General features: G+C 43.8%; 1 protein-coding gene across 1 annotated transcript in view; it reads left to right on the top strand.

Moving 5' to 3' along the window:
- The window catches only part of LOC104469960 (multiple epidermal growth factor-like domains protein 11), a gene marked incomplete at its 3' end in the record, with an annotated part of 75,594 nt that overhangs the window by 40,430 nt on the left and 9,792 nt on the right, over positions 1 to 25,372 (top strand). The window contains exons 7-13 of the mRNA XM_010084709.1: positions 202 to 322; positions 1,809 to 1,972; positions 2,373 to 2,475; positions 15,229 to 15,375; positions 18,020 to 18,154; positions 22,294 to 22,422; positions 24,717 to 24,845. Of these exons, the coding sequence (XP_010083011.1) occupies positions 202 to 322; positions 1,809 to 1,972; positions 2,373 to 2,475; positions 15,229 to 15,375; positions 18,020 to 18,154; positions 22,294 to 22,422; positions 24,717 to 24,845 (928 nt within the window). The remainder of the gene's footprint in view (positions 1 to 201; positions 323 to 1,808; positions 1,973 to 2,372; positions 2,476 to 15,228; positions 15,376 to 18,019; positions 18,155 to 22,293; positions 22,423 to 24,716; positions 24,846 to 25,372) is intronic.

Consider the following 25,372-nt stretch of genomic DNA (forward strand, 5'->3'; position numbering starts at 1 on the left):
GTCCCTTTCCTCCAAGTCAATCAAAGCACTAATTGCATCATAATCATGGGAAGCAGCGGTGACTGCTCGTGTGCAAAAGACTCAGCAATCAACTCATAACACTCTGCTCACTGTCCCGAAAGAGAAAGCTTCCCTGTGCAGGGATGGGAATTTCCTCCAATTCACATTTCTTCAGCTGACTCTGACTTTTTTGGTTTGCAGGGCGATGACTGCACCATTACCTGCATGGCAGGAACCTACGGTACCAATTGCTCATCGGTTTGTAACTGCAAAAACGATGGTGCGTGTTCCCCTGTGGATGGTCTGTGCTACTGCAAAGAAGGTAAGCAAAATTCAGATTTAACAATTGTCTACAATTTGGCATCAGTGCTTCTCCCCTTTTAAAGTGGCACAGTTGTGCAGTCAGTAGCTCCACTATTTTCTTGCGCCTGTCAGTAATTCAACAGTCTGCCCAAGTATCCAAACTCACCAGGGGCTTGTCTGGATGTTTTGTCTCTGCCCTGAACGGGGGCCAGACCTCACTGCTCTGCTGCAAGAACAGGTCACAGAACCAAGCGTGCTGGCAGAGCCACAGCTCCTCTCCAGAGGAAATGCAAAGCAATCCCCAGGCTGTTGGAGTTTTTTCTTTATCACTTTGCTGCCCCATTTCTCCAGGACTCAAAAGCCCCTGTTCTCCCCTCCATGCCTGGAGTGACACAAGGGAGCAGAGGCAGCCTCCTGCCTGGCTTTTCTTTAGCCCGTTGCGCAGGACTGTGCCTGGCCATGGTTATCCACACCAGACCTGATGCCTGGCTCAGCCACGGGCTGGGCTCACTCCCGTAGGCTCTCCTGGTGAGCTGGGCTCCTAGCCCATCCCGGCTGCTAGCCCTACGCTCAGGGACTGTGGGGTGCGCCCTGGCTGTCTGCCATCCTCAGGTCCCCGTCTGTGCTGTGCCCTGACACTGTGACACTCCAGCCATGTGCAGTGTCTTCTGTCCCCTAAGCCAGCGTGGGGGTGCAGGGTGTGGCTGTCTTTGATCTTGGGAAACAAGAAGTCTTTCCTGCTCTGGAGTCTCTCTGCAAGACTCACCTCTTTTCTTCCCACACGTGTCCGTAATTCCCTTCCGTGCCTGATGATAGCGAGCATAACCCACGCGTCCAGTAAACACTTGAGAAATCTCCCACCGCGCCCTAGCACAGTGTCTCTTATGTTCCCCATGTGGCAGTGCCTTCCCCCAGAATACCGACGTGAGCTCTGCCTGTATGGCATACATAAGCCCTAAAACAGAAGTGAGGCAAATAATGATAAAATCTGGCATTTCAAACATGAATTAATGGATGACTGTAGAACCCCATTTAATGAGGGTGCATAAACCATGAGTTACTGCTCAACTCCATCACATACAGCTGCAGCGTAATGAAAGCCATTGTGCAGCTGGTAGTTCAGATTTGAGCCTTAATGGTTAGAAATGATGGCCTTGGTCTTTTTTTAGATGTAATAGCTTCTTTATATTAAAGAGCATTCTCAAAAAAATATGAGGGAAGAAACAGGCAGCATCGAATGGCAAATTTCCTGCGTTCTGGCTGATCATCAGGTCTCCAGCCTATAGGTGGTACCTATAGCACCCTTCTGTACGTGTAGGTGCTGGTAGATGAAGTCATATTTAAAGGGCCAATCTTGGACCCAAAGGTAGTCTTAATTGACACCAAGATCCGGAGGAAACTGGTCCTAGAAACAAAGCTGCAGTTTGCAAGCTGCCTTTCTTGCTGTCTCTACCTTACTTTGGTGAAAACATCCCAAACACTGTTTCTCTCACATTTTTCTGTAGGGTGGCAAGGAGTAGATTGCTCTATTCCGTGTTCGAGTGGAAGCTGGGGTCTTAACTGTAACCAGACGTGTTCCTGCACAAATGGAGCAGCCTGCAGGCCTGCTGATGGCTTTTGTCTCTGCTCGCCGGGATGGCAAGGGGACTACTGCGACCAGCCGTGTCCTGTAAGTACAGCTGGCACGGTCCTGCATCCCCTTAAAACCATAGCTCACACAGCTCTTCTGAATGTGCAGGTGGTCGGTGTCTCGTTTTGTCTGTGGATATCTGAAGGAAATCATGTACGTAACAGATTGGGGCTCTAGCAGTCAAGTAGATGTATTATACTTTGCATTGTATTTATCAGAGCTATTGCTGTGTTATCTGCATTTTCTTGAACATCATTTTTTAAAGTGATTCCTCATTTGGTTCTATAGAGAAATGTTAGGCACTGGATTGTTTCTCTCTGCTCTGTATGTTAATTTTAAAAATGCGACTCAGCATTAGGAGGGACATGATAGATGATTTTGCACATTTTAGAACAAAAAACTGATTACTGAGGGACTTTTTCATTTATATTTTTGCAAGGATGGAACATATGGTCTTAATTGCAGTGAACGTTGTGACTGTAGCCACGCAGATGGGTGTGATCCTGTCACCGGTTACTGCTGCTGTCTTGCGGGCTGGACAGGTAAAATTGGCAATTACCTTTTTAAACCTTGGGGGTTTTGTTGGTTTGGGTTTTTTTCAGGTTTTTGATGAGTTGTTTTCCTTTGCTATTGCATCCGTTGTAGCACTGGGCTTGTGACTGCAAATTTTTAAATAATAGATTGAGACAAGATCAGCGAACTTACCCGTATTTACATCACTCATGATGGTGACAATAATTGGATTTGTATTCAGATTAGCTGAGATGGCTCCAAACCTGGAGCCAGATGTCAGCCTTCTGTAGAAAGAATCCTCAGGAGGGTGGAGATCATCTGGAAATCCTGCAGAGTTTTTCTCCTTGAGTGACCCTTTCCATGGCGGTGGTTGTGGTATGATGAATTCTGGGACCATCATACCTGGGGATGCAGAGAGGTGTTTTCTGAGTCGTTACAGCTGCTCCATCATACAAAACCCAGTTTTGTCACAAAACATTGTCTTTGTGCTTTTTCCCATGCTTCTTATCACACAGAAGGGCAGTTATGGAGAGCAGATTAGTGCAAATTTGACATGGAGTTCTCATGATCACACAGAGGCAGAGAGGAACGTCCAGTGAAGTGGCAGAGTCCAGGCTGGAGATCTCAGACCTTCGCTCGACTCCGTGCTGATATGTCTCTTTGCCAGCTTTGGCCAGCTAACACAACAGCAGCAGGGGCAAGTTATCGACCCAACCCGTATTTCACACTTAGCTGCCTGAAGTTAATCTCCCCCAGCTCTCTGTAGAGTTCCTGGAGGGAAATGAACTTATATTTGTGCCCATAACTGCAGAACCACCAGAGGCACTGACAGCCAAAATGCATTTATATTAACAGCAATTCATTTGGAAAATTTAATTGCTTTTCAAACAAGTTGGAAGAACGTACGGAGCAGGGCAGGCTGATCAGGCAGCCAGCATTTGGGGTGCTGTCACCTTACCCCTTCGTTTGTGCTCTAAACCAATGCGTCCCTTCTGTTCCTGATGGAGAGAACATCACCACAGGAGCTCAGCTCCCAGAAGTGTGGAGCAGAAGCAATGAAATAATACCTAGAACTTCCAACTTAAGAATTAAATAAAATGCAGAAATAGGAACTTCTACACGCTGCTTACAACAAAGTTACTTTCCGAAGATACTGGGCATGCATCCCTGAAAAGGGCATTTTGCCCACAAGAAAATCCATTTTGTAAACTCACTAATATCCCCTCCTCCAGGTTGCTTTCTTCACTCCCTGCACTGCATTCATCTTTCTCTGAGCCTCTTTACCGCCAGTATATCCATCTATCAGGCTTTAAAACTCTGCTGTGCATTATTGATGATCATCAGACAAACAGTTGGTAGCTTTCCTGGAGTCACTGTGAGTGTCTTCAAGGGAGAAAATGGGTTTTGAAAGTACAGTAAATTAAAGAGATACACGCTTACTCTAAAAGTTTATTGCACATCTTTCTGGATGTGACATTCCAGAAGAAACTGCAGAAAATGGACTTTGCAGACAACTCAGACTGAATGTGTGGCTTTTTCTCAAAGGCATTTGCAGCAGATACTCTGTACTTACTCCCATGCACATCTGTAGATGTACATCAAACGCAGATACAAATTGCTTGAAGTAAAGGTAAGAATAATTTCTATGATTTTTATTTCCATGTTGGGCAAGATAAATGTGTGTTAACTTGCAGGGGATGTACTGCAAACTAAGCACTTTATCCCTCAGTGTGTCCCTGCAGTTCTGCAACTTCCTTCTTCAGGATCACGTTTCAGGGAGAAAAATATGTTAGTATTCGAGACCAGGTTGGAGTTCAGATGGTGACAGAGCCACGTAAGGTGTGTGCTGGGAAAGCCGATAGACAGCCAGAGCCAACATGTGTTTTGTCAGTTCTGCTTCCAACGGTTTTTCCACTTGGCTTAGCACCAGGCACAAGGATAAATTCTTCTGCTCGTACTAGTTTGAAAGTATGTAACTTCAGAAACTCTTCAGCTCTATAATTATATTTTCATCTTAAGGAGTATAGCATCAGTGAAAGATTAAACGTGTCTGCAGTTGTTGTGAGCTGGGCCATGGTGTGTATTGCTGTGCATTTTATAAATATGACGTAATAAATAATTCAGGCTTAAAGTTTTGCTTTCTGAATTTGGTACTAATTAGGCATGGCTTGAAAAAAGATCAGAAAAGTTCAGGATCATGGAACATCTGAAGGTTTTCCTGCCCACTCAGAGCAGACAGAGCATCCATGTGGCCCTCTGATCCTAATAGCCACAAAACTTCATCTGAAACAGCGAATTCTGTATGTTCAGCCCACACGCAGGACTCCCTCTTGATGTCAGCGTTCAATGTAAGGATCAAGGGGAAGACTGAACCCATTTTCTTTAAAGCGGTTTTCAATATGTTACTGCTATAAACCTTCTGAGGCTGAGAGATGGTAGGAGCATGGAGAAAGTCTAGGAAAAGAAGAAAAAAGGCATGCGAAGAGTAGCAGACAATGTAAGTGAATAGCAGTCTGCCATCCTTGTCTTATCACCACCACCCATCAAGACATTCAGGACAATGCCCCTCCCTGCATACCAGCTGGGGGAAGGGAAGTTTCAGGAGCTGAGTGTACCTGGCAGAGGGGAAGATGATGAAGAGATTCCCTGGTATCCTCCAGGAGATCACAGAGCTGTGCAAACCAGCTGCATGCATAAATAAGCACACAGGCAACAAGCTGCTTAGAGACAGTTTCCATTCAGTTCAGCGGGGAATTGCACATGTGCAGCCAAAGGCAGAAGAGAGATCAGATCTGACGATGATTGCGCCCTGTCGCGATGGCTGAAAATCACCCAGCCGGGTCCCCAGGCACACTGTATCACGAATGGCTTTGTAGACAGCACGGCAAGCGTAACATTGGTACATAAAAGACCAAAACCATGCTGGCAAAAGGCTCTCGTGTGATACAAGCAAAGTGAAACTCGGCCAAATGTGGGCCAGAATCAGGTCTGTGACCTGCTGACGCAGTGCACAGCTGGATTTTCCTCCACATGAGGGAAATGTCAGATGCAATAACAATAAGGAGTTCTTCAGCTTGCAGTGAGTGGTGTTCTCCGCCTTGCACCACTCCTGCATACGTGCAACCTCACATATAGAAATAGTACCCCTGGAATCAAAAGAAGACGTGTTTGGATTTATTGCGAGGTTAAAGAGCGCGGCCCCCAGCAGGACCAAGTCTTGACTGATTAGACTGATTGTTTTATAAAGATTAATAAGTCTCTCTCACTCCAGGTTTGCCATGCATTTCAGATACGCATCGCTTCTGTGCTTGCAGCTCTGTGTCTGTGTGTATGTGTGCACACAGGTACCTTAAAGCTCCCAACATACCAGTCATTTGTGGAAAAAGTGTTATTTTGCCTACATTCAGGTTAAAATGAAAATGCTTGAAAATTGAGTGCTTCTGGGCTAATTGCATTTGGTTAATTAGGGATCTTGCACACGCTGAATACTCAGAGAGGGAATGGAAGCATAGAAAACCTACGTGGTGGAGCTTCTCCTGGAAATCCTTCGCAAGCAAACAGGTCCTAGCAAAGCAGGCATCAGTCGTGTCTCGCCCAGATGCAACCTTCTCTCGTGGATGCTCAGGGATGGTGATAAGCTCATAAATTTCAATTAACCTCCTCTTCCTTAATAAATAACCTGAATCTGGACAGAAAAGGACCGGCTGCCCTGGCAGCCTTGCTGGGTGGGTCAGGAGCTGGGGAGAACATGGGAAGGTGATGTTCCTCTGTTAGGTGTGATGCTGCACAGCTTTGGACCTCCCAGCTCCACCTAAGCCATCTGGGTTTTGCAAAGCTGAACCGAAACCCCGTCAGCTTGGTCCTCGCTCCTCAAGGTGGCTGCTGGCAGCACGTTTTGTACCAGCAATGGTTTCCTCCCAGATACCACCTAGTTATTACTGCACAGCCTTTGGCTGGTTCACTCGGTACAACCCTCAATAACTGCGTTGGTCACAGTTTCTGGAGGTGCTCCCTTTGTGCCTGACCTGAGCCGGGTCGGACTCCGGGAAGCCAGGCTTGGCCGTTGCTCATCCTGGCTCTAGGACGCGAGTCCGTCTGATTTCACAGTCGGACATCCCGCTCGCACACAAATGACAGAAAGGAAAGCCACAGGCCTGGCTGATATTCACAGCACCTCCCCGTAACGAGTCAATGCGCTTCGAGTTAATTGTGGCAGTGTGTGTTTTGTTAACCTTTCCCGTGTTACAGCGAGGTTAAATAGGAAGCGATCTGCAGGGGGATATGTTCCATTCCTGTAAATGCGAAGGGCAGTTACAATCCTGTTTATCTGAATTCCTTTGATCTGAAATGCTGTCTTATCCAAATCTTGTTTCTGTCTGTCTGGTTTTTGTGTCGTGCTCTGGTTTTTATAGAACGCTGCAGTACGATGCTGTCTCAATTATCCGCTGAACTTGTTTAGTCAGTAGCTGTTCAATCAGAACAATCCGGAGCCGAAGTTAATTCAGTGGAGTTTCACATCCCAAAAATGTGTGGGGAAAATAGGATGGTACTGTAGATGTAAGATGGAAAATATAGAAACGTGCATCCCATAGTTAATTATAAAAGAGCCCCTCATAGGTTTTCCTTAATTAATCAGGATGGCAAGCACAGGGGTGGAAATGATACGTGCCGGTAAGGAAGAAACATCTGGTTATTGCGTTGGTGCTTTTCACCTTCAGGTTCATTCATGGCTCCTACGAGCAGCCTCCCTCTTTCCTGGTACACAAAATATGTATTTCACTGTCCTTTACAACCTCAATAACAGCAACACAAACCCTAATTGTCTCTATCGTGTCCAGCAATCCCGTGCAGTGGTTGTAGTCTCCAGTTGCGGGGTTTCGGCGTGCGATCGGCCGGGGTTGGGAGCGCCGGCTGGCCCCAGGTAAGGTGAGCTGGGAGCAAGGAGACTTCGCGTCGGGGAGAATTTGCAGGCGGCGAGTGACATCCGCACTGTCACTCAAACACAGAAACACGCTTCTTCCCTCCTGTGGACACATTAATTCAGTAAAACTGATAAGCCTGTTACCCAAGGGAGGGCCTTTTTGAATTTTAAAGGAACAGTGACCACTTTGACGGTGAGCTCCAGGGTATTTTTAACTTCACTTTCCCGAGTTCTTTGCAAGAAGGCGGTATGTCTTTCAAGGAAAAAAAGAAAAAACAACCAACTTTCCATTTAGCTTCCCATGAAATGCATTTTGTTTGTATTAATATGACTTTTTCTTCAGCAGTATCCAGTTTATAATCTTAGGGCCAGATCCTGTCCTCAGCTGTACCAGACTGAGCCAAAATATTTCTGTTGTCATTCACAGATCAGCTCCGGGAGCATACTGGTATAATTGGTAGCTGACTTTTTCATACATCTTTAAAACCAGAAAAAATCTAGGACTTTTTTAATGCACCTACAGGTTTGTAGCTGGAGAGATCCACAGTACTGTAGAATTCGTAATGTTGTGGGTTGGCTTTTTTTTTACAATCAGACTGTTACGTACTGTCGTGGTCTCTAATACAAAGCCTAAAATATCAGAATGGAGCAATAGTAAGTTCCTATTAAACATACATTTTCTAGATGTCTAATCTCATTATCTAAACCATATTTTGCACTTATCACTTTTGGCAGTCTTATTCCAGATTTTTAAATTAATAATTTACTTTTGTGATTATTCTGTATCCTTACATTAGCTTTAAACAGAGAGAAAAACTAGACATTTTTAGAGTCAGCCTAAAATGGTGCATTTTAGCCTCTCTTCTGGCCTCTGCCTTTCAGATGTGGAACTCTTTTCCACATGAAAAGGTACGCTTACTCCCTGGATTCGACAAGTGCCCTTTAGTCTATGAATGTAACATAAGCTTATTAGAAATTAGCTTTAATTTTTCATTGACTTAATTTCAAGTGAGTTGATAAGATTTTAATGTCAGGCTGTGCTTAAAAATTCTCTCTTTGACAGGAACCTTTAAGTATGGTTCCTGCTGGCTAATTTTAAAAAATATGAATTATGAAGTTATATCAAAGACTCCATTGATGTCCTGACATTAATTATGGCTGTGCGTTCCTTGGCAGATATCTAGGGGGCTCCAGATTCTCACTGAAGCGAGGTTTCGTTGTGTTTGTCCTGCGCCAGATTTAGTATATATTTCACCTTTCGTGAAATCAGTTGGATTTTCGCCACTCATTCAGTGGGAGTTGGATCAGACCCTTAATTAGATTTTGCAGTAAGCCTACTGCTAAATTTAAGCATGCATGCAAATGATTGCAGGATTAGTCTTGTAAACACGAGATACGAGTTCATTTATCTTTGTATTTATTTGGGGGTTTCTTTTCACTTATTAAAGGATATCTTTTAAATTTATTTGGAAAGATATAGCTTGGATGGCATCCTGGATTATGCTAATTTAACGGGTTCTAAAAAAATTAAACTTGATGCTAGAGTTATTTGCCCATTTTCCATTTTACTATGGAGCCAGTCTATGTATAAGCTTGTCTGTGTGTACAATACGTTCACCTGTAAATAAATGTGGGCAGGAAGCGGTGAAAAATTATTTGTGAACATTTCAGCAGCCTAAATACTGGATGCTGGCATGCTGGAAGAAGAAAAAGGAAAAATCATTCCGTGAACAGCCAGCAAGCTAAACTGTTGTATATACATGTTATTGCAGAAAGGGTTTGCGGTGACAAATGTTGTAAACATCTTCCTTCCCGTGCTACACAAAGGACAAAAGGTTGAGTTTCAGCCGACGTTATTGAACATGAAAGGCTCTCGCACATTCCCTTGTACAACGGCGTTTGCCAAGCTGCGTTCTGAGCTGGTGGCTTAGCCTGGAGCCTCCAGCGCTGGAAAGCCAGCAAAGCAATCCCTTGCTTCACACCTGCGAGCTCCTCCCTCCTGCTCACCTGCTGACGTTCTTTCCCAGGCTTTTCTCTTCCTTCTTGGCTTGAAACTGTGTCCAGAGCTTGAGATGTGGTAGGAAGTGTCCTACAGGTGAAGGAGGACTGCACAGATCTTGGCTCCTTTTCGTGCCGTTTCTTCAAGATCTGCCCTTCCTGCTCGTGGGAACATTTTTCTGCACCCCGGAGAACATCCCCTAGCAAAGGGAACCGGATGATCCGTAATTTTAGCAAACGTTTTGACTTACTCAATTTCTTGTGAGGTAGGTCTCTTGCCTCAAAAGCTTTTATTACATAAATTCCCTGAGTTAGGTGATTCATATCGGGAGTTTTCTCTAGATAATTAAAAATAGGGGTACGATTAGTGCTCCGCAGAGGTGCATTAGGCTCTAAGTGTATTACTTTCAGAAAAACACTTTCATTAATGGGTGCATAAATCGCCCATGCAATGATGAGAGAAGAGACAATTTAGAATTTTTCACTGGCTGCAGGGAGAGGCTTATTCTTCACTATTTAGGACCAGATGATGGAGCTTTCATTTAGACTGATGGGCCGTTACACAGCTCTGAAGCCCACCGGTGAACAAGGCTTGGCAAGGTAACGAGGGGCTCCACCTCATCAATTTGAAAAAATATTTCTCAGTTAGAAAAACATTTTGAGAACACCACAAAAGTTCATAGGTAATGTGAATGTGGCTGCAGTTATTGCTGTTCAATAGATTCACTATATAAAAACAAAAATAGCTTATTTGCAGACTGGATGAGCAGCAATCAATTCTTAATGTTTCCATTTAATTTTATGAGAGATCCCTTTATGTTTTCTTCTATCTGCTGCCCTTCCCAAGCAGATTTTCTCGTTCTTCAGCATCCTTAAATGCTGAGCTGTCATGAATTGTGCAGTGGTGTCTCTGGCTGGATCTGAGTCAAAATACTTCAGGGTTTGCCTCAGGTAGGAATAAATATGAAGATGCAAAAAGTGATAGAAAAGCATCAAGTATTCTTTGTGAACCCTCGTTCTCATGCTGTCATAGCACCTTCTGAGCGGCTGATCCCCGGAGCTAATCGGACAGTTCTTTCTTACGTTCTTCTTGAATTTTCCTTTACCTTCTACAGACTGAAGCAGCAAAATATTCACTGTTTAGGAAAGTATGTTGATCTAATCTCAAATACAGAGCTGATTTAAATGGGATTTATAGGGAAAACATAAGCATACCGGCAACAAGAGTACTGAGGAGAGAGAAGAGAATAAGGTTAAAGAAAACGTGAATGTATGATTATAGAAATCATTACCAGAAATAAATGTATGAGTTAGGAGGCCAGGGCAAGCTGTCCAGATGACCTCAGGGGACTCTGGCTGTGACCCTGGCGTGACAGCCCCATGGAACCCCTCCAGGGCTGGCGGCTTGGCGGGAGGTGTGCTACAGCTGCCGAAGGGATTGCTGCAGGCGGGACAGTCCCACGGGATGGAGACCAGAGCGACGGTATCACACGAAGCAGCAGTCCCTTCTAGAGATCCCATTCAGTGATACATCCCCATTTTCAGTACGATCAAGTGCGTGCTGGTCCGCTTCCCGCAATTGCTTGTCTAAAATCACCTTGCAGCTGTGATCATGAGGCTGTTTTCTGCTGTTGAAGTGCTAGTGCTGCTGTTGAGGTTTTGTCACCACGTCCTGCGTCACCAGGTAGACAAACCACCACCAACAATTAGTAGTGCCAGAGACAAAAGCTACCAGACATTCCAGATCGAAGCCAAGCGTGACTCACCAAACTCCAGGCCACTGGATTGCTGCATAAACCCAGCGCCTATTTATGCACAAAAAGCAGCTCCTTCCAAAGCTGTTCAAATGCCAGAAATAAGAGATTATTATGACTTCATGTCATGTTGAAAGACAGGTGGAGGAGAGCACAATGTTTGTGTTGGATTCAAATGTCTGCTGAAATCATTCCTGTCATTGCTAATTGATGTTGCATCTGTCTTTAGATTGTGACTTTTTTTTTAAAAAAAGAAAAAGCTGAAGATCTTATTCAGAGCAATAATTGCAGTTGTACACAAGTAGCTATAAAATTAAAGTACACGGGGGGAAGGGAGCTACATCCCATAATTTATCAAATTCCCACATCCCTGAAAAATAATTAGATGCTGGGCAGCATGCAGGCCCTGCTGCAGAGGCTACTGTCGAGGGGATAGCAGTGGTCAGAACTAGGCCACTGGTTCTCATTATTGCATCCGTTCCTGCTCTTCTCTTGTGTTCGGAGTATTAGTTTCCAGCCACCTAGAGACGAGGCAGGAAAACAATGGCAGGATTTATTAAGAGCTCGAGACGCAATCCCCAAGCATGAGCACAATTGCACAAGTAAGCTGGAGAGAGAAAAAAGGGAATTCTACTTATGTCTGGCTTTCAGGACTTTCACCCTGCAAAGTCCTTCAGCGGGACGTCATTGCAGGCAGTGCTAAATCCGCATCACTTTGACCAACTTTCGTTGAAGTTTATTGGCGGAAGCAGTGTATGAAGCAGCTCTTCAATAGATGCCTGACATCCCAGTTGTATGGCAGGGGATTTTTTTTTTCTTTTTTTCTTTTTCTTGCTCCTTTTCAGGATGGTTGTGTGGATGTTCACGGAGCCTTTCACAGCCTGATTTGTAAATTTGAATACAAAGAACCAACTTCATCCCGTAAAAATTTATACAGCTCCACGTAAGCCAGACTCAAGCTTATATCACGTCAAGTCGCCAGGCTCACACCTCTCCAGCCACTGTGCAGCAGAACTGGGCTACAATATATGAGATGTATTATTACCATGCAACATATGTAAGAAATCCAGTTCCCCAGATCCACTCCAGACCGTGGAGGTTTTGTGGCTGCTCTTTCCCAGCCCGGATTAAACCCCACGTCAGACTCTGCTCTTACCTCGGGCTTACTGCGTGAGGGTGCAAATGTCCTATGCCCATGTAGAGTGGATAACTGTAATTTTATGTAAGTTCTGTGAATTTCATTTACAATTCACCCCCAGAACATTGTTTGAGAAGGTCTTGGAGGTGTAATTCCATACCAGTGTCTGCAATGGTGACCCACAGCCTCAGGCAGGAAGATAATTTCCCGGTATCCAGGCAATGGAGTTTATGTATAGAACTCCCTCCTGCAGCTTCAGGGACTTATCCTTCTGAGAGTCGTCTTTCTAAATTCTACATCATGCTTGTGAAACAAGGAATTTGTTCATAACGTAGGAATCTGTGGTTGTAACGTGAGATAATACAGAGACGTGTGACCTCAACATTTTTTATATTTCTGGATATTGAAAACAAATTGCTTATCAGAAATGTTCATCAGCAAGTTCCTAAGTAAATAGTAAAGTTTTACATGAAAGAAGCTTGCTGCTTCGCTGACTGCGACGGTAAAGCAGCTGGGAGGGATGGACTCCCCCTTCATACGCTGTCAAGTTAGGGAATTGTAAAATTCAGGTGCTTTTTTAGCACAATTCCGTAAGACACGCGTGTCCAGATGCAATTGTAACTTCTCATTTACATTTGCAATTCAGTGTGTGTAGGAGCCTCCAAAAATGAACTCTTCCATGAGAATTAACTTGGAGTAATATAAAGTAATAAAAATTGATTGCGGCGTCTTCTTGGTTGTCTTCTGAAAATGTATAAATAAATAACTGCTGTAATGGCTATCAGTGTCTTCTAGAAGGTTTCCTTTCCCCCCGTTTACATTTCGTTACAACAATCGGCTTCACAATGACTCATTGCCTTCGTTAGGAGCGGGAAGACATCCCTCATTAGTCATTACCAAAGGAAGGACTTTGCTGCTGCGAAGAACAGCCGTGGCATCCTAATGCAGCTACCTTCCAGAGAAAGGAGTCCACGTCCTTCTTCCCCAAACTTTGCCGAAAGAGACAAGAAATAATGCTGGTTAATTGTCTCCATTTATAAACAGCCCATTCACAGTGAGGGGATTGTAGTTTTAATGCTGCAGTCAGGAGGAAAACACGCACATTCTTCTGCGTTTGTGGCTGAATTTCATTTCTGGGAGCTCGTGCTGAGGCTCTCAAAACTATAAATGATTGTATATATGTACGTATAAATATGAAATGCATTTTTTTATTTACGATTTATTGTCTGACTTTTTAATTACATTGTAGATGTATGACATGAACGCACACACAAAGCATTTACTCTTTAAGTAATCCAAGGATATATTTGATTTCAAAGGGAGTAGGGAAGACTGTATTAAAAATAATGGCTTTTCTTGATTTTACTAATACAAATGTTCCTTGTCCCTTTTTGCATTCCCTTTTCCAGATTTATTTACTTAGATATTAAGGGGTTGAGCTTGTATTATGTTTTTACTGTATTTTAATGTGGTTTTTATTAAGCTCTACAGCACAGACCATGCCTCTTTATAAATACAGCTGTGATCATGTATTACTAGGAACCCCATTTCAAACTGTGCTTTTGCCAGACTTGGTGAAGATTTTCTAGGAAAGGACATTATAATTGTGTGATTAATCTTCAGAAAAGGGAAATTTTGGCTCTGCAGTATTTCTTACTGTATTAACTTCAGAGATTTATAAAACCAACTTGAAACTGCACCGTAAGTGTGTTTATAATGACTTTTAGCTGATTTAATAATCCTCAAAGTTTGGTGCCCACGCAGATCAGAGCTTCGCAAATACAGTCGCATTACCTGTAGCATCCAGATGAAGTTATCAGAGGTGGAGGGAATTACTTGGGATTGTATTTCTCCTTAGCCAGGCGCTAATCCAACCTCTGTCTGCGGCTGGGGCTCTGGGAGCCCTCGTCTGCATTTATCCCATTATGCAGCGGGGACATGTGCATGGGTGATAAAGAACATCTTCACGTTGAGATTCCAGCTGGGGCGTGTGTATACCAGCAAATCTTGGTGGTGCAGTTGTAAGGCACCCGGTGTGGTAATGCTGTTAGGAAAATTCTCCAGCCAGCCTGTGATTCATTTCATCTGTTGTTATCGGTATCTGCAGCGTGCTACCGCTAACGCCGCTCCCCGCGGCTGGCAGCGCTTCGTGTCTCTCTTAGTTCCTGATCCTGCAAGCCTTTTGCAATCCAAGGAACCCTCAACTGGGCAAATAGTTCTGCTAATTGCAGGCATGGCAGGTACTGTCTTATCCCAGTGGAGTGAGAGTAATGCTGTGCGGGATGAAATCCTTGGATTACACTTACATGTGACAAGCCGTGGCACAAGGGTGTTTTTAAAAGTCGCCACTCAAAACCAGTTGAAACAATGCTGGGAGCCTCATGTTAAGCTTTCTGGATCGTGTGCTCCTTTCAGTGTTTCCAAACTTTGCTTTTGATAATAATAAATATCAAACAACAACCCTAGGAATCACAGGTCTCAGTCTCCATCTAACACGCAAACGATCAGCCTGTGCCCCCATACGGCCACGGGCTAGATCAGAACTTGGTTCGTTAACACGGAACTGGGAGCTCGGGGTGGATGTGGGGTTCAAGAATCCCAGACCTGGACATGTTTTTGCAGAACCCTCCACTTCACAACGGTTAAGTAATCAGGCTTCAATCAACCGCACGTTTCCAGACCAGCTGTTTGAGATATTTTGGGACTTTAAAGCAATTCCTGACCTTCTCTGAGATGACATGCAGAGTTTCTTTAATGGTGCTAAGGACTGAACAGGAGCCCACTAACACCTACAGAATTCACCTCTCTGGCAATTTCTTAATTTTCACTTGATTAAGCAGATGAAAGGATAGCAATTTCCTTCCCAGGCTCCCTCGTCTGCTCTGTGATGTACTGTCAGGTATCAGTCCAGACAAACGTTTCTTTGATCAATGAGCAGAGTAAGCTCTAACGTGTGCCTTTACATCTCCAGGCATCCACTGTGACAATATATGCAGCCAGGGCCGCTGGGGACCCAACTGCTCCATCTCCTGTACCTGCGAGAACGGGGGATCCTGCTCGCCGGAGGACGGCACCTGCGACTGCGCGCCAGGATACAGGGGACCCTTGTGCCAGAGAAGTAAGACTTTCCATAGATGGGGTGGCAGAAGCAGAGCAGGTAGAAATGCTCATTTATGACACCAGACCGACAGAGCCACAGGTTTCAGAGCTGCTTTAGCTCATGACTTCACAAGGGCAAAAGCTAGCCTAAAAAATGTATCTTGATGAAGTCGAGACTCCACTGCGTTGGGTCATGCCTTGTGTTTGTTCTTCTGGGCTTCCATAGCACCGGCAGGTCACAGGTGACCTGAAAGGAGGAGCAACACTTTACATCCCAAACTTGGCAGCATCTGGGCAAAACCAGATTTGCAGTTAAGTGGTGGTAAACTCTAGGGTACCTACTAAAGAGTCAGCTATAAACCACCACCCAGTGGCAAGTGGATGAGCGTTCGCTATCCAAATAACAAGACAAGTGTTTCCTTATACACCAGAAAAAGCAACACAGCAGCCTGAAATAGCTCCTGTCTGATGCTCTGCTGCTGCATATTAAAATGTGCTAAGGAGATAAAAATGGGAAGCTGCATTTGCCCCTTAGGGACCTTTATTTACGGATCCGAACCCATGCAACCACCTTCCCGTGTAAACAAGACATGGGTTTGTCTGTCTTTGCTGCAGCAGCTCTTGTTCCTCCTGGAAGACATTCTGCATGCGCAGTTCTGTATCCCCTTTGATTTCACCAGTTACACTTGACACTAGAACACACTCATCTCCAAAAATAATTTGTAGCTGACAGTTTTTATTTAAAGCCATTATAACGATGACCTCTAGCACTGCTGTAGTTAATGGCCTATAAGCATTTCCATTATAAACCCCAATTTCCAGGTGCTTCAGCCCATCTCTATAGCTGTAAAACCTCTCTCCAAGGCTGAAATGTGATGCTCAGAGCTTCAGGGAATTGGGGAAGAAATTGTTTTACAAATTTGAAACCCTAAGAGTGCAAAACTTCCTGAAGTTAGTTTCTGACCTTTCTGAGATGGAAAAAAAAAAAAAAAAAAGCGTAGTTTTGTCAGCTGATGGCATGTACGCGACAAGAGGCAAACCACGTCCCCAGCTTGCAACTCCAGTAACCAGGCTGATTCCCGAGGACATTTGCTGAGGATCCAGTGGGGAGAAATTGTCGTCCACAGTGGGGTGACTGCAGAGGGCTTCTGCGGATGCTCCTGCTGTTGGTTCGTGTCCCTGAAATGCCTCCCTGTGAATACACAGCCAGGGAACTCAGCCTGCTCCCACCTCTCCTGTTGGATTCGGGCTCAAGACTACTTGGTGAAGAGGACACCTCTGTAGGTGAAGGGAGCTTTAGCTTGCTAAGTTTGCTCTCAGAATCATTCCCATTTTTCTCTTGGAAATCCATTTAGAAACAGAATTTAGCTGGTAAAGGGCAGTGCTGAAGAGGATGCTCAGCCAGCTTGTTCTGTCTGTGCAATCAGGATTACACGAGACACCGGGATAGTTTACTGCTCTTGGGGCTGCAGAAACGTCTCCAGGAGTGATCCAGGTTGTTTCATAGCTAGTGCATCATCAACAAACCTGTCAGCTAAGTTCCAGCTGGAAATCTGCAGCAGTGTGAGAACCTGACACCCTCTGTGAACAGATGGACCAAGGGAAAAATTCTCATTCAGTGAAAAAATAGAATGGACATGATATAGTAACCACTGAGCCAGGACTAGATAACAGAGAACCACGGGAGTAAAAATAAAAACATACAAAATCCTTTTTCCAGTTACTTACTGCAATTTAACATTTCTTTGTGCTTATCTGTGGCAGCGAATGTTTGGACAGGGGATGGTTGTTCATTCTACAGGTGCTTAGAAGCACAAGCACACGTTTAGAAGAGATGCTGAGCCATAATCTTGGCCCTATACCTTATGGACAAATTCTATAATCACTTCAATTCAGGTTTTAAGCAAATGAAGCACACAGTACATGACAAGTTTACTCAGATATCCGGTGTGATTACTGATGCAAATGAGGTGATTTTGTATGCCGTTACCATAATTACCATTTTTAGATTCTGTTCATCACTGATGGATGCTCCTCCTGCAATGGCATGTGTAAACTGTCCCAACTGAACACAGGTATTGCATCTAATATGTTTAGAAATCAGCTTTTGACATAGGTATTTAGATGTAAAACATTGAGCAGCTCCTAATACACCTTCTCTGACCGCTTAGTGCAATTTCCTAAGGAAACAGCACTCTGAGTTGTCTGTGCACGTGTGTGTTTCTCTTCCTGCCTGTCTTAAAAGCGTTGGAATACGTTATCAGGTATTAACCAGATCTGCCAGCAAGCTGTGAGGTCTCAAACATCTTAAATTCCCATGTTTTGTAAAAGAGTTTAGCTGGAGCAGGCTAGAGAGACTCCAATTAGTGTCTGGAGAGAGAGGGGCTGCTGCGAGAGCTCCGCTGTACCGTTAAATAGCCAGGGACTTACAGGAGGTAGGATGGCGTGGATGTTTGAACCACAGGAGTAATTTTACTCAGAGTTTACACTTTGTTAGACGTGGAATAATCCAAAAGGCTTCATCATTTCAGCTCTTCACAAAATTGGGTTTTTATAAATTAAGAAATTTTGTTTGGGGGTTAAGACAGAGAGAGAATTCTAAAGCTCTCAGCAACGAGAAATCTTGTGACAACCTGTGACAGGTTCTTTTGTTTTGTCTTCAGTTTGTCCCCCTGGTTTTTATGGCCACCACTGCAGCCAGCCGTGCCCTCAGTGCGTGCACAGCAGCGGCCCGTGTCACCACGTGTCAGGACACTGCGATTGCTTGCCTGGATTCTTCGGCGCTCTCTGCAACCAAGGTACGGAGCCCAGGACCCCCAGGTGCCACCTCCTTTCCTTTCCTAATTCTCTGTGTCTGTGACTTTGCAGCAAGACTGATCACAAGGTTCCTGCCTTTTTCTTTTTTCCTTGTTTCAGCGCTTTAGATCACAAGAAATTCCTTACTTCAGAGGTAAAATGCAAACAGTACTGTCACCCTTTTGTAAATACGCTGTGCTCCTGTTTTCATAAATAAAACAGGGCTGCTGCTCTGCCTTGGGATGAATGTGGACTGAGACACCTGCTGGAAATATATCAGCCGTTCAGGGGTTGCATTTTCCTTTCTGCTAAGCCTACTATGCCCTAAATGTTCCAGCTGGAAATCTTCCTGCACCTTTTCAGCGGGAGGTGTAGATACTAGTGAAGGTACAGGCCAGCTCAGGCACACAAGCCCAAACACCCAGTTAATGTATGGAAACTTATTTACACTCTCTAGGACATGACTGGGAATGCCTAAAACCGTGCACACCCAAACCCAAGTCCAGGAGACAGAAAAATTTTCAATGAGGCAGAAAAAGTGAGTTAATTTTCACAGGTGAAGAGCACCTTCAACTCCCCCAATGACCATCACCTTTCTACGCCTTGGCAAGTTAGTCCCCTTCTAACCATAGGTTTAGTTTTCAGTTTTATCTTTAAAATGCCGGCAAAATCATCACAGCATTCTGCAGAGTCTCAGTTTTTGCATGTTACTGCGGGTATTTTCTACAGACGGACTTAACAGAGGTTATTCGTAATGGCTGCTGCCCTTGGGAAGTCACCATCCTGTAAAAATTGAACTGGCACTTTTTAATGACCTGCTTTTCAGGAAGTTAGAAATGGGAGACAGCATTTACGCAAAATAATTAAACATTGATTAAGTATAACCATGTTTTCTTTTTCCTGTGCTGTATAGTCAGCTAAACATTATACCAATTAATTTATTAAAATGAACATATTTCAGTGAATTTGTCCATTTTATGTGAAAAGTTAGCCAGATTTCAAAGCGTAAGCAGGGCTAATTATCCTCTTAAGAAAACTATTTTATTTTTGCTCAGATGTTCAGCACTTCTGGTTTTACTTTGAAATGTTGATCTATCCAGCAAATTAATTTTAAAATATTCATGTCCTAATTAAAATCAATTTGTGTTGCAGTTTGTCATAATGAGTTAGCATGTAACTTTAGTTTGTAGAAAGAAAAATGCTAATTAATGTTTTCCATTAGAAAAATGGGAAATGAAGATTTCATTTCGGAATTTTCATCTCCTTGTGCCATCTCTTTTCCGGCAGTGGGAATGTTCTTCCATCGGCAGCACGTGTGTGTGAGGACCTGTGTAACCTCCGAAATTGCACAGGTTGACATGGTTGTGCTGAGGATTCTGAGCAGCAAACAGCTAAGCAGCTGGTTTATGAACATCTTTCACAATCATGGAGCAAGATGGGTTGTTAATAACTTGTTATCGCTGCTAGAACACACCTGACATCCCACAGGGACGCTGGGAGTCCCACTTCAGAGCTTTTATAGCTAATTAACATCACTATCCGCACCGTACAGCCAGATTGCTCCTGAAGAAAGCCGCATTAGTCCTTATTTTACAGCTTTGTTCAAAAACCTTGGAGACGTTTGAAAAAGTGTGTGTTTGGATCTCACAGCTTTACAGGAGAGTCGCTGTGTCAGTCCACAACCAGGGCACTCAAGTGACTGAGAACAGCCATCTGGGCAGGATGGGCTCTGCAGTCCTTCTGGAGGGCACCACACTGTCACTGAGACAGGAGGAGCTCACGCAGTGGGAACTCCTCTGCTAGCTCTCACGGTGTGGAGCTGAAGCATCTCTTCTATGACCTGCTGCCTTTGTCAGCATCCGTGTTTGGATCACAAATCTTTTCCCGATGCATTAGTATTCCATGTTGCAGTGTAAATCAGCTCCTATTTTAACTAAGTCTTTTGAGAACTATTTTTTTGTACACATAAAAAAATCCAGCCTTCATTTAAGTGGTTATCTATCTCCATCTTAAAGATGCAATAAAAATATTCCATCGAACTGCTCTAAATAGACCATTGGAACTGAATAGTGGTGCAGCATCTATGAAAACCTAGGCTGATAGATCATTTGAGTTTTTGCTCTTTCTCTGATATGAGGGCTTTTCTTCCTGTCTCTCTCGTTGTGTCTGTATTGTTCTTTTCATTGTGTCTCTATATTGTGTTTAGTTTTATCTCTTTTCCGTTAGAGAACTGTTCTGTTTAGCACATAATTTGAAACCAACTTTATCCACTCCTACAGATAAGTCTGTAGGGTATATAGAAATGTATGGAGAAGACAATAGTATGCACATGCCTAGGTACGAGTAGAGGATGGCATATTCTATAGATGTAAATGAATCACAGCCCAGGACTTCAATCCATGGCTGACTCACAGTCAGGATAGATTGTGGTCACCTGCAGTGACCACATACGAGAAAGTGAGAGTGGCCGAAGCGGTAAAACAGTTGCATAATTCAGGGAAGCTCCTTAATCACATTTTTTGACATCACTATCATTTACCAGGATACAAGTCCAGTTCCATTTGTTACATCCTTTGCAAAGATGGACTGGATGTTTTATCTTGTTTTGAAAATACATCTGTTTCTGTCGGGGAACACAGCCAATAAGAGCACAGAAATTAAACATTTCATTCATTACTGAGCAGAGCTTTCCATCAACTTTAACGTTAAAGATTTCCAATAATTTGGTGGCAGGTTGAAGATCTACGTGTCTATTAGTTTTATGTCACTGTGCTTAGGCTGTTATAAAATGACTCTGAGAAAAAATTATAGAGTTTTTTTTTTCTTCCAACTTCACGAGTAAGGTAGGTGGAGCAACAGGACTAGACCCTGATTTTGTAGGATGCAGCACATCCGTTTAACAACTCTCAGTCAAACATATATAATGCACGGAAACTACGATTTGCAACTTAATCGAACACTTACCACAGCAAGGCGTGCTGGAGAGGAATAGATGGACGGATGCCAAAAGACAAGCGTGACACTTCAGCAATTGGATTTGTGCTTTATTTGGGGGAGTAGCCTTCTGCCAGACTTATATGGTATAAATACTTATGGAAGTGGCACTCTTACTCCTGGTTTACTCGCTGCTTGCATGGTTTGATTCTGTGAGATGCTGGGAGCCTGCCTCCCACCAACATTGCTGAAAGTTCATCTTCAGCAAATCCTACAGTATGTAGTAGCACAGGCACGTTCCTCTCTCACCATACTTGATCCGGGAGGAATGAGCACAGTGAGGAGGTGGGTGCTCTAGCGTGCCCAATATTGCAGCACCGCACAGTGCACGGTGCAGTTTGTGGTGCTACCGGGACAGCAGGAGAAGGACTACAGCTCTTTCAGTCTCTCCATGCAAGCTTATCTGCCACCAACCATTTAATGGGCACTGGCCTCCCAGTACAATGCCCATGGCCGGTGTGTCAGGCCGTCACACCCGGTGGTACGGGTTGCAGCTTTTGGTCCATCATCACTGTCGTTATGAGTCGTACAACACAAGGGAGTTGGGTTCTAGTGACAGACCTGAAAGTAAGAGTTCCCATTGCTCTTCATCTTCTTGAGACTTCTTCACTGAGCTGATATTTAGCCTAAAATGTTCTTTTCCTACTTCTGTTGTTCTTATTGTTGAGGCTGTAATCCTCTGAGCCAGCACAGAGCCCTGTTTCGGGGGTTTCACCAAGGGACCCCCTTGGCCAAGTCCCCAGATCAATCCCATCCAGCCACCCACTTGTGTTTGCTGCTACTCTTTGAATTCTCCCCAACTTTATTGTTCTCTTCCTCTCCCAACAACCCCTCTTCTCTGTTTTGTCTCTTCTCTTTTCATCCTTCCATAATGCCCTTCAATAATTGTAATCTTCTAACTCTATTAAATAGATTTCTTTTCCAGCAGAAAAATTTTGAAATTATTTTTCCCTGTTGTTTTTATGCCTGGGATGTAAACAAACAAAATTTCTGCCTTTTCCTTCTTTCCAGAAGAATTTTGCCTATTTGGCTTCAGCAAAGAAAAATGTTGTGATTACTTTTCTCTCCAATTGTTAAATGTTAAGTCCTATGACGTCCTCATGTTCATTATGAAGAGCCTTCAGTAAACTGCTTTATATTTTCACAGTCTGTCCCAGTGGAAGATACGGGAAGAACTGTGCCGAGGTCTGCCAGTGCACCGAGAATGGGACGTGCAATCCTATCGACGGATCGTGCCAGTGTTTTCCCGGCTGGATAGGGATGGACTGCTCGCAGAGTAAGCAAAGTGTTGTTTTTCCACCTCCGCTTTGAAAAACCGCATTTTCCTCTTTAGTGTTTTCTGAAAGTTAAAGACAGATCCTGGGGAAATCCCTGAAGTATTACAGCAGCCAGTGCCTTACTCTCTTTATAGTTTATTTCTTTTAATTAATCGAAGTTAGCTCTGGCTTGAATTAGTTTCTGCATTTGGAATTTGCAGAAGCTGTTACTAGCTTCTGTTATAGGAAAGGGAGGTCACAAGCTCTTATCAGAAAAGAAAGCTCCATGCTCCCTTTTAATTTCTAGCTGGATTCCCTTTTATTTATTTTTTGAAATCATTTTCTTTCAGATAGAAATTATTAACCAGTAAATGTTTTCATGTAGCAAGCCTCTAGAATTGAGAAATTAGGTAGCTGAAATATTTCTATTCAATGTAATTTAATTGTAAAAGTCAATGTGGGCTTGGAGGGATGGAGGATTTCTTCTTGAAAATTGCCCAGGTAGAAGATTGGCATTTGGTGATCCCAAAGTGTCATTTCCTGAGAGCATCCCTTAATTGAAGATAGATCACAGAGGGAAGCAATATCCTATCATTCAGAAATGTTACTTCATATTCAGGATACAACTCGCATATTAGACAGCATTCCAGAGTAAAATATATTAAACTTCAAGTGATAAAGTAGGAATCGGATAAAAACAGACGGCTGTAATTTTGCTTTTATTGTGTGTCTTCTACAGGCAGAATATTGCTGTCAGTCAAAAATAGAAGGAAAAAAAAAAGAAAAAAAAAGACAGAAAGCTCCACAGCTTCCTCATTATATTTAGCCATGTAATTGGGGAATGACTGTTAGTTTCTGTTAACCTTGGGAAAAGATGGTTTTTCTTACAGAGTGAGGCAGGCCAGCTCAGCAGCAACCATTTCCAGTTTAGCAGGCAGGAAGACCTGGCGACAGCGACTTTGTATTTGGGATGAACCAAGCGGGAACCTGACAGTTTCCTTAGTCGCCTTCTTGTTAAAAAAGTGTAAATCCCCCAGCGTGGCCCTGGCCTCGCACCAGGCTCCTGTGGGAACCTGGCCTCGCATCCCGGGTCCAGGACTGAGCTATTCTGCGCCGACCTGCCTCCGCACCGGTTAACCTGGGATGACCAGGAGCCGGAGATAATTTTAGCTCCAACCCCAGAGCCAGTTCTGGAGACACTAACAGCCCCTGCAGCTCTGCCTTACAAAGGCGTTGGAAAAGTATTTCTGGTTGCTTACAGCACGAATACTTTCAGGCCAAATCCTGTTCAGCTTTACATTGTGTGGGTTCAGTGACCTTTTGTTTGATTGACGTCATGGCAGAGGGTTTTTTTGCTATTCATTCTGGCTTTAGAGATGTCTGTCATATGCCAGAAACTTCCATTGATCGTCAGAATTGGAGCCAATGGCGTACGTGGAAACAGGCACGGTTTCTGTACTTTCAGGTTTCCTGGGAACCATGCCTTATTAATTCGTGGCTTTAATAGGAAGCAATGGAAAGTGCTTTTTAAAGCAAAAATACAGTTGTTATATTGAAGGGTTATCATCATTTTGGATCTTTTAGTCTGGCGCTAATAACTGTAACTAACTGCATTCATTTTTTGGAGGGAGGCTTAAAATAACTTTTGAAAATGTGTTAATATTGTACTTGTTGAAATCTATAATAGACCTGGAGATTTTAATTTAATATTAGCCCCATCAACAAAAGCAATTTGATTTTGTGGATGGGAATTCATACCGTAGGAAGTTTTCTTTACTTTTTTACGTAATTTGAGCAGCACTCTGTGCTTCAAATGAATGTAGTAATTTTAGCAGTTGATTGCATAGCAAAAGTAAACCGTGAATAGCTCTGCTTTATGATGCAAGAATTCCAGAATATCAAAAAGAAAATTAAATTACCTCCCCATCTTAAAACGCTGCTGTCTAAATTGTCTTCACAGCTAATGCTGGTAGTGCAGGGAAGAGTGGCCGGAGCACCCGGAGTAATGCGGTGTCGAGGGGCGCTGGTTCCGTGCTTCTCCTGCACATGGTCCGGCCACCCGACCTACGCCGGGAAAAAATCCCTTGTGCCAGGGCTCAGCAGCAGGGGGGAGGCTGCAGGTTGGCCCCTGGGTTTGCAAAGCAACCGTTGGCTTGGAGGAACCGGTCCTTGTCAGGGAGCGGTGCCAAGCTCTGCAATGCGAAGTTCTGCCTTTGCTGGTGGCTCACAGGTTCCCTTATTGTTGTTCCTTTATTACGAATGCAGTATCGTTGCTTTTTTGCTGGCTGATAATTTTTTTTTATTATTTTCCTAGCTTGTCCCAATGGTTTTTGGGGCCCTGATTGCTTTCATTCATGCAACTGCCACAACGGAGCGATGTGCAGCCCCTACGATGGAGAATGTCGATGCACTCATGGTTGGACCGGGCTCTACTGCACCCAGCGTAAGCCTTGCCCGCTTCTGCCAGGGAATCTGGCAAAGTTGTGCTGCTACCTCGTGTCTCTTCCAAGTATTGCAGTCTGCTCTGTTAAACCACCTGCTTCTTGCTTGTGATAACTTCACATCATCCCCTAAAGAATAGTCCTGAAGCTTTTCAATGAGGTTTTTGTGCCTTTGGCACTCGATAAAGGAGGGACCAACCATTCAGATCTTTGATTCATTGTCAGAATTTGCACAGTCTTTGTCCCCACTTGTTAAAGTCTCAGTGCCTGTGGTCTGATTTAGGAAAATGTTTTGAGATTTCGCATCCTGCTAGTGCCGAACTATCAGCATGGTACAAAAGAGGAGATCAGATTCTGGTGAGGCTTTTAAGAAGGCTCTTTCACTTGCAAGTAATTGATTGATCTCTGGCCTTTTGGAGAGTTTCTGTTTAGCTGTCTTCTTTCACTTCTTGAAAATGTAGTTTGTGTAGATGGGTCAAGTTTTCCTTCTTCTGAAACACTTAAGAGGCAATTCTGTAAGATATGAGAA

The sequence above is a fragment of the Pterocles gutturalis genome, unplaced genomic scaffold (genome assembly GCF_000699245.1).
Source record: "Pterocles gutturalis isolate BGI_N339 unplaced genomic scaffold, ASM69924v1 scaffold8440, whole genome shotgun sequence".
Classification (NCBI taxonomy): Eukaryota; Metazoa; Chordata; class Aves; order Pterocliformes; family Pteroclidae; genus Pterocles; species Pterocles gutturalis.